General features: G+C 36.2%; 1 protein-coding gene across 1 annotated transcript; it reads right to left on the bottom strand.

Annotated features, from left to right (window-relative positions):
• Window positions 1-69: 69 nt before the first annotated feature.
• On the bottom strand, window positions 70-6798 carry LOC104160788 (vesicle-trafficking protein SEC22a-like; the record flags this gene model as incomplete). The annotated part of the gene is made up of 3 exons (XM_009699007.1): window positions 70-408; window positions 3924-3989; window positions 6673-6798. Coding segments are annotated over 3 exons (393 nt in total), but the record flags the coding sequence as incomplete, so codon positions are not given.
• Window positions 6799-10460: the final 3662 nt, after the last annotated feature.

Below are 10460 nucleotides of genomic sequence, written 5' to 3'. Positions count from 1 at the left end.
GGGGGGGGGGGGGCGGGGCGGGGTGTGTGTGTGTGTGTGTGTTTAACCATCAAGCAAAAAATGTCCACAGGCATCTTACATTGCTTTATTTAAAAAAAAAAAAAAAAGTGCCCCATCCAGACAGCTTCTTCTTTTGGAGAACAGCTTTACATTCCTGAGAGTGAATAACTGTTGGAACAAGACTGCCTCTAAATGTTGCAGGACTTGTCAGACATTGTAATCGGGGGACTTTCCCTGTGGTTGTCGCAGTCGAATTTGTAAGGTAGAAAATGCTCCCACAGTCACATGAAAGAAAAGCTGCCACAGGTTGCGCAGTTCATACAGATACATGTTACATAGGCAAATTAACCCGAAAGTCAGGAAGGATTTGGCATTCCTCCAGCCCGTGTAGTATACGAACAGGTAGCACTGTCAGGAAATAAAAAGGAAATCAGATTACTGCATGGAAAATAACTCCACTGAAGAAACACTATTCTGGTCATTGAGAAATTACAAACCCAAACTTTACGAAGTCTAAATCAAACATGTAAGAACAGTATCAATTTAGCAGTCATGGAAGGGTGAAAAGTACCTGACATCAACACAACGTTACATTTTGCTTTCATTAAACCCTCTTTGAGAACAATTCTCTCATAATAATTGATTATAATCTGCAATAATGAGTGGCCCATGACAAAAGAAAGTGGATGTTTCTGGCAATCTCTGGTCAAAATACACTCTGCTCAACCCAAGCAATGGAGAAAGAACAAGAGTCAGCATTAAGTCTTCTCAGGCAAAGCAACTGGAAGGACAGGGAAAATACCCGGGCCCTGCAGCCAGGAATACTCAGCACCAGGCAATCCCCCAGATACCAACCCAGTGTCCTGCTAGGGTTAATGCAGAGGATTAACTGACAGATGCAGAGGCCCACAAATACCCACTGCCCCTCTTCAGCTGGTGGAAGATGGAGAGAAATACACAACAACTCTACTGTAATTCTACCATGTTTTAAGGGTCAGTTTCTGCACGCTGTGGTGTAACACAGAACGTCAGGACTGCCCACAGTTCCCTACTCTGTCTTCCTACTGCAACTGGAAACCTGTTCAAGTCTCTTGCCTCAGTTTCCATCTCTAAAAGGACATAGCTTTTATGTTGACATTATTTTTACTTCTGCTATTGTTCAAACTAATTCCTTGACTTTGACAAAAAAAAAAGTTTGCCCTCCCTCTGGATTCTAGCCATTTCTGTCTGCTGAAGACAGTTTTTGCTGTGCTTCAAGGCAGATAACAACAACACTTGGGCTTACTTTGTATTCCAAAACTGTTCCCAGTGGATATATAACTATGCTTACACAATTTTTAACAGCATCCATCATCAGATTATCGAAGTGTCACTTCTTTTCTTCTTGGACATTTGCCACATTTTATCAGTCAGAGAAACTCTACTTAAGTTTTTTTCATTTTTCATGTTCCTCAAAAAAGGGCCAAAGCATTGTACATTTGCAACCAAACAATGCAATTTATTGAGGTTATTTTATATTCTATTCAAAACTCAACCACTTTCTTATAAAGCGTGCATTTCCACTGTAAGTGTGGCTAAGATTAACAAAACTACTTGTAATTTCTGGATATCCAAGTATCTTCAGAGATGTGAGTACTGACAGTATCAGTAAGATTTGTATGTCTTTCCTCCAATGCAAAGTAAAACTAGAGATAAGTAATCCACTCAGTTCAGAATCTAGGTGGAATTCCTCTGAACCTGCTGGTTCATTTTTAGCAGAGCAAATGCAACCTACTTGTGCTGACAGTTTTACAAATCATATCTAAAAGAGCAGTTAGTTGGTACTAGTATCTCCACAAGCAGAATTCAGATAATTTCCTAGCGTCAGTGCCTCCACTGACAACATATGAAGAAGTGTAACTGCTTCCAAGATTAAAATACGAGTCAGGAGATGCTTCATCAAAATTATTAATATAAAGGATTTAAAAAACAAAAATACTATAGAAGTTTAAAAATGTTACTGCAACATGATGTTGAATGACTGTGAATTTTACTGAAGGTCTGTTTTAAATTAATTCTGAGGCCTATCTTTTCACTGGTCTAGGTCTGAGATGCTAGAAGATTTGCCACTTACAAAACAGAGCACCAGTCAAAAGGCTAAAACACTGTGGTTTTAACACCTTACTAGAACAAGTGCTGTTAGGAAATTCCTGAGGGTTTCTTTTAATTCTGTTAAAGGGAAGTGTTAGCATGGCAATTACTGAGCATGTTTTTATGTAGAAGGCTCCTCTGTGCTACTTCAGAGAAGATTTTTTTTATTTATTTATTAATAAATATTAAGAAATGACTGAAGGTTCAGCTCCTGACGCTTTGCACTTTGGGTGCAACTGAGACCGCTCTCACTTTTGTACATTTTCTTCTTCAGAAGAGACTAGAAACCACGGAGGAACACTAGACATGTTAGTGAGCCTAAAACATCATACTCCATTTAAGTCCCGTTTTTTGCCTGCACGCCTAGGTCACAAATGTTTTCTTGGAAAACCAGAAAGAGAAATACACTGCTACGTTGTTATTAAATGAACAAGACAATACAGCATTATGGACACCTTCTGGGTGAATGACAATGAAACGTGCTGTCATGGAACATACAGAATTAATCTCCCGAACTCCTAAGGGTGGCAAAACAACATCGGAACATACCAGAGAACTGACAGGTCTCTTAGTTTTGAAAACTGACCAGTGACATATTGTAGGGATGACACCAGAGAGTGCGGAACAAGAGTCTCAACAGATATATTTTGAATATTAAAAAGGCTACATTTCAAGTTGCATGGATTCTTTCTTTAAAACAGTTCTATTCAAGCCAGACAGTGAGGGAAGACATAGGTCCTTATGTCTCAATGCAGAGAGATGAATACTTTTTTCTAAAGAGTAACATTTCTAATTTGGGAGAGGAGGGAAGAATGTGTATTTTCCACAGAAAAAAAGAACGGGGGAGCTCCTTATCTGATATGGAACAGACTGTCTGCATGGAAAATTAACACCAATCTGAAGAATTATTTAAGGCAAAAGCTGATGAAAAGTCAACAAGCGGTGAAGAACACAAGTTGTACTGTGACATCTTGCTAGAGATAAATTATAGAGCATGGAGATTACAGGTAGCCTGGACAAAAGGCTGACTGACAGAAAGACTGATATAAAAGGAAAACCTGAGACATTATTTTATTTTATGGGCTGACACTGTACTAAACATTGGCACATGGTAACAAGTAGAAACTGCATACTCCACAAGTGCAAGAGATTAAAAGTCAAAAGAATTATAGTAACAGCAATTGAGCATGGCAGACATTATAGTCATAGCAGTGTCACTGAATGACAAATGCCAGTAGGCACCAGAACACCTTGCTACAAATTATATAGGGAAATCAAATTCAGAAGCAGAAATGGAAAACCTGCAGACATGAAATGCAACATGAAATATCAGACAGGAAATAGAAAACATAATGGAAAGTGGCTGAAAGCTTTGAAAAGGAAGGAGATGCACAATAATGTACAAAGTGTGGAAAATTCTGGGGTGTAGTGCCTAGGTATTACTGTATTTACTTCAGATCTTCCCAAAGGAAAGAAGTAGTAAGGCATTGGTTCAGATAGTTAAGTTTACCTGAACTATGAAACTACTACTTAGAGATAAATTGTAAACTCCAGACAGAAAAGTATACCAAATCTCTTCATCAACTAACTGGAGAAAAATGACAGCAAACAGAAGCTCTTTATATCGATCTACTGTATGATAGTTTATGAGTAATGAAATAAAACAGAGCAGAAATTATTTTTATAATCACCCTATTCAAGTATCTGTGACACTTAAGAAAACATCATGACATTTATGCATGCCAGGGTAATGTTTCTAAAGTCTAGTCAATTATGCAAGCAGAATAACACACCTGGTACAAACAGGCTGCTGTTCCAAGAAAAAATGCAATAACATAGCTGAAATCTTCACCTTCATTCTGTGAAAATAAAAAAAAAAGCCATGTTTTACAGTGTTTCAGTGAAATACCAGATATTTACAGTATGAAAGTTATTAATTATTGAATGTTAAAATAGTCTCACATAGAGATTTGTAATAATTCCTATACTACGCTAAACCGAAAGAGTTAGCACTAATCACTGCTTACTTATATGTCTGGGAAAAACTGTGATCTGGAATCTGACCAGATGTTTATTCACAACAGAAAACTGATGCTGAGATTTTCAAAAGCCTTAAAGGAAGTCCAGGTCTAACACTGGATACTTACCTTCTCCAGATGCCTTTGAAAATTCAAGTCTAAACACCGGTAACTACCTTTAATACCAAATTTGTAGAATTGCGCCTTCCTCCAGCCTCACAAGGAAATGAGATAAAAAGACACAAATCGACCACTAGAGTGTGGTAAAATTCTACACAGAGAATAATGCAGGCAGCTCTGCGTTCATGGCAGTGAGAACAAACAAAAGCACACGACTTTATCAGAGAGATTATTGGAAAATTAAGTTTTCTTGAAGGAAAAGATGGAAAAATTTACCTCAAGTGATAGATCTTTCTACTATGTGTTTAGAAAACAAAACAAAAAAACTCCTTCTAACTTATTCAAATGGGTTGTTAAGAGTTTCTACAGAGCTGAGCAGAATAAATTTACGTGCTCAGTGATTATTCTAACTGCATTTCAAACAAACATCTACAACAATCAAAAACTTTCCCAGGAAAACAATGGATACTAATGCAAATGTTCTTCCTTGAAAGCAAGTATCATTTTGAGAAGAAGTTCCATTTGGAACTACAACTTGTTTCTGCTCAGAGTATGTTCCATGTAAAGCATTTCCATCTACAGTGTTGACTAGGAAAAAGTTTGTATGTCTGCACATAAAACTTACAAACTCCCAAACCGTATGTAAATCCTTGCCTTGGTGCCACTGCATATTTGCTGGAGCATAGCTACAGATTGTAACAGGTTTTTGCTAACACCCAAATAAAAACACTGATTATAACGGAAACACTAATTTAAAGATAAGCTTTTGAATGACTTCTCAGAAGAAGTTCCATTTATTACGTTTCGGATTATTTCTCCCTAAACCTTGTGGATTTTTCCATAATAAAGTAAATTCAGAGAAATTTTAATGGATTTTTAGTGTGTCTCATTTGTCAGAAATTAAAAAATACCTGCCATCTATTACCTCCAGATGCAATAACATATAGAATAAAATTAATTGGCTGCCCAATCATCACTTAAATAGGTTAATATAACATTGGCATTCCTTTTTAAAAAAAATCAGCTGCAGAAAGGTAACAAGTTCTAGAAACGTTATGCTAAGTGGTAGGAATCTGTTAGTACTATTTGTACTACAGTGTACTTTAAATTCATTCCTATTTATAAACTGGGAGAATTGTGTATAACACAGAAAAAATCTCATTAGCGATAAAGTAAAGATTTATGTTCACTATTTCATTCTTGGTTTTTCTTTAAAAAACAAACCAAAAACAACTCAAAAGAAGGACCTAGCATGGAACACTTTCATCAACCCTATTCATCTATTCACTAGTCTTCAGGAAACGCTGATACCTCAAACGTTACTGCTCTATTAAATCTTTACATATACCAGTAATTATCTAAGACAACTGGAATACAGGTCATCTCCCTTACCTTTCTTCCCTAAAAAATCCATTAGGTATCAAAAGCATTGCAGTGATAAAGTCCAGATATATGCTTGAATAAAAAATTATCTATTAGCCAAGCAGGAGGATTCCCATTTTCCTTCAGAAAACTTCCATGAGATTTTTAGTTTCTACCTCCATCACCACAACAGTTGAGCCATTTAACGTTAAGTCTTTTTTTGTGATAACACACATGAACTTTCTGTGCGTGATTGCAAGCACTGCTTGCAAGCACTACCAGCATACTCACTTGAATTACTTGCAATCATTAAATGCTATTATTTTAATCGTAATAATGAGAATACAACTAGCACAAGAAATGGACTAGAAAGAAACTGAAAGGCTATAGGGAGGGTCAGAGCACAGAGTTCACATAAACAAACAAATGTTCATTGGAGAGGTTGTTTGGTGAGGGGGGTGGTGTTGTTTTGCAGGGAGGGGGTTTAGAAGAAATCACTTGACAGTTTTCCTTACACTGATCCTTTCAGCAAAGAGAAATAAGCATCCTACTTCAGAATGTTTCTTAAAAATAAACAAACAAAACAAAAAAAGTTGCTAAAAAACAATTTTACAAAACCTGTTTAAAGACCCCTGCTCTGTAGACCTTTCCAAAAACTTGGGCAGATTTTCAAAGCCGCTCATCATTTTTCTCAAGTGTTTTTAAATAACATCTATTAAAATCCAACATCTCACATCCTGGCATAAATTTAGAAAACAGAACATTATGTTCACATACTCACTGCTACCAAGGTACCTAGGGAAGGAGTTGGCCACCCACCTTCTACCGCTTTTGAAACTCATCCTCAATGAATGATGCATCACACTCAAGAAGGATAGACAGATCACAAACAATATAAGTTTCATAAACAGAGGTCTGACCTCGCAAACAGTATTTCTGAAAACAAAACTCGCAAGACTTAGTTCATATAGCAAGCATCTTCAAAGGTGGTATTATGATTGCTAAGATGCGTAACTCTTAAATTCATAAACATGTACAATACCTGGAGAAGACTTTCTATGGCATGAAAGCCACGAATTAAATTCAAAGCCCCACATAACAGACTAAGCACAAATGAGACAATCCCTGGCAGAGTCACAGGTTCCAGACGCTGATGAGGAGCTGCAAAGCAGACAATCAAAAAAAGATATCAAAGGTCAAAGCAATGTCTTTAGAAATTTAGTAAAATAGTAATCTCATTTTTCAGTGGCCTCTAGCTCAAGAAGCAATCACTGAAGCAAACCACAATATGTCAATCTTTTTTCCTAAAAAGAAGAAACATTTTAAATATTTCAACACAGGGTTTAACAAAATGTATACTTTCCTTCAATTCACATATATAATTGTCTTATTATATTTAGCCTTTAACTCAATACATTCAGTTTACTCAGTATGGTACTGAGAGCTGCTCAAACATGCCAGGAAATCAATAGCAAATGATGCACTTGCCAGTGAAATTTGTTCACAATTAGTAGTCAGCTAATAAGTCAGGTACCTAAGAGCTCCTCTCACAACCTCCACTTTTCTTTAACACTAATGCATTAGCAGAGCTATTGAGACTGATCTAGCTTGTTTGCTGAAAGGAACAGTACGAGGCAAAGCCATTACAGTTCCCTACCTTAAAAAATACACCAGTGAGGGCTACCAAAGACACAAATAAAAAGACAGTTCTGAAACTAAGTTAGTATCTGTATTACAACCTTATACAGACCTTCCACATAGTGCTTAGAAGTCTCTTACAAAATACATTAAAATTAAAACACACTTACTTTCCATGTGCACCCACTCTTTTGGGCTTATCTAGGGTCATAAGTACATAACAGTTGTGTATGTTCCTCATTACTGTCCCTTTCCATAATTCACAACAGAAAGCATATATGAAAAAAAATGCAAAACTCTTAACAGTCTAGGCAACACTGGGAAAACAATAGGACTACTGAGCCATACTTAAATCATTCTGTTCAAATCAACGAAGTGTAAAGATGTGAACAATGAGGTTAATGAACTGTAACATTAATAGAGAGAGGGGTGTCAATCCCAGTTGTTTGCATTGCACAGATCTAGGAAAAAGGCTTTCCAAACAGTTTATGAAGTTACAGAACCTAAAGAAAAACTGACAAAAGCTATTTCACATTGATAAGCAGATAGGGCTGTCTAATTATGAGTGTGTGATAACTTAAAAATAAAACACAAAATTTGTTCAGTTAATTCATTTGTGCTGAATGTAATAGTGTAATCAGTTGGGTTTTCTTTAAACAAAAGCATAAGCCATGTTTAACTTTCAGAGCTTACTGCTTTTCTAACTGTAGTGCATATTAGAGGAATACTACCAGCAATCACTCAGTTATGGTTAGATATGCTATTTGCGTACTAAACCATTCTTTTTCAGTGACTCATAACTGGTTGTTTTATTTTGGGTTTTTTTAAACCATCTCATCTTAGAGAGGGGGAAAAAGCTGAAGGTGTATGTGACTTTTTTTAGCCCAAAGTAATTGTATTTCATTAACGGGTGGATGAAATTAGTTCACCGCTCTCCATGCACAGCTCTCCAGACAATCTCATTTTCCTCATGTATCAGGGTAACTTTAAAACATCATGTGTTGAATCACGTATTTAAAACACCACTTTGAGAACCAGGGGGGAAAAGAGTCTTGTCAGCTAAATCAACAGTCTATGAAGGATTATAAAATACTAGCTTTTCTCTCTTACTAAAATATGAAAACAAATCCAAAAAACTTTAAAGGACATTGTATACTGCTACTGATGTCATTAAGCTCTCCAAGGCTTAATAAATTTTAACATTACAATCAAAGCAACAAAAGTCATTTAAATACAAAAATATAAAGGCAAAACCAGAAGGATGAAGGAGGAGCGTCAGAGCAGGCAGGGTAAAGGACAGCTGACCTCGAGTCTAGATCTTAGAAATATGATAATTGCCGTATGAAAAACTCTAACACAAGCAGGATCAAACAAAGCACAAATTCTGAAATCAAATGTCGACAATTTAGGAAATTTACATGATATGAGAAACTGCACTACTTGTAAGGATGTTTATTTAAAAATAAAATGTAAAAAAAATCCCTCAAGTACACCAACAGGCAAAAAGTAACTTTGATTTGACAACTGTTCCTTCATTGAAAAAAAGCTCAGAAAACAGCAAATTCATCCTAACCTAAAACATCACACATCAGCATGCTGTCACCCTAGTTCTAATGCCTGCAAACACCTACGTTCACTTTTGAAGCAAAATTCTATCCATAATCTGCACACTTTATCCTTCACATGTTAACAATTACCCTGATTCCTCGCTACACAGCACAACTTTCACTAAAAAAAAAAGGGGGCTGCTATTTTCAATTAACTTAACAGTAAGAGGCCTAGACACTAGATCCAATTACAAGTATAAGCAAGTAACAGACAATGCTTCATCAGCATAGCCAAAAATAATGCATCAAATTCCGCTGTTCTGTGTAACAAAGCAGGATTTGCATCTACCTAACTTCCTACCTCTGCATGCTATCCAACTTGATTTAACATACTCAGTTCACTTATAACAAGGTATTTTTTAAGAGGACAACATATTCAGGAAATTACACTAGGCAAACCCTATCTTTTTGTGAGAATCTGTCCTTAGAACAAGGGAGAAACTTTGAAATCTAGCCAACTGAGTGGGTAGCAAACATCCAGAGAAAGTTCCTTTCAAGGGTGGAGAGAAGTGGTGAATGTAAAGAATTATAAAACTATTAGCAGACTTGCTAAAAAAGACAGTGTTATTCAACAGCATCTAAAATTTGAAGAGCTGAAGGAGGAATAAAGTGCAAGCCTCTCAATGTACAGCCCTCTGATGGTGAGTTTCTACAGCAATTCAAGGAAGGAAGTGGATAACTGAACAGAGATCTATGGAATTCAGGGGAAGAAGAAAGTTAAAAGCAACTGAAAGAGGGGAGGGGGGGAAAGAAAATCGACATGGAAAGAAAAAAGGACAACAGAACTGCTTCTGTAAGACAAGTTGTGGAGACGTAGGTGAAAAAATACTGGAAGATCATCTGCCAATTATTGTTTAATTTTACTTTATAGTAAAAAGGAAAATGGTCCTTATGTATTTTAATTTAGGTTCATATTATCTTCCAACACTTTTACTCAGAAAAGTGATAAAAACTTCATCTCCCACTATATGGACAACTTTAAAAATACAGGAAATTTTGACACAGGCTGAATTCTCTCATGGTTATTGTTTTTTCTTTTTCCAATTGCAGGAAGTTTGAATCTACACAATTTTCAGAGTTAACCAGTTGCCACTTCTGCCACCATAACCTTTTCCACAAGCCAGGATTACACTAGAACATTAAGAGGTAACAATGATGTAAGCATTAAAAGTGGCAAAAGAATGGTATCACAGCATTACATACCTTTAAAAACAGTCCACACATATAGCAGTAGAGGATTAAAGGTATGTACAGTGCTGCTCAAAAGATTTCACTCTTCTAAACAATTTAAACATCTACACAATTTTCCTTTATTAATTTTCCAGAATCTATCTCTAATACTGTTAAATTGCAAATACAGAGATTGTAAAATATTTCTACACTGTCTCACAGCACATGGAATTCTCAGGATCAAGGTCCCAGCATACAAACAGGGCACCCTAGCGATTTTTTGGGGGTTTTTGTCTTCAGTAGAAAAGCAGTTCTCAATCTTCTAGAGGAATTCTTATGAGTAAGTAAAGTAATTAGGATAATACACTGGCAAAGAGATCCTATTTATTTTTTTATATATATTACTTATTTTTAT

Source organism: Cariama cristata, unplaced genomic scaffold (genome assembly GCF_000690535.1).
Source record: "Cariama cristata isolate BGI_N322 unplaced genomic scaffold, ASM69053v1 scaffold7614, whole genome shotgun sequence".
Classification (NCBI taxonomy): domain Eukaryota; kingdom Metazoa; phylum Chordata; class Aves; order Cariamiformes; family Cariamidae; genus Cariama; species Cariama cristata.
This window is presented reverse-complemented; position numbering and strand designations above follow the sequence as displayed.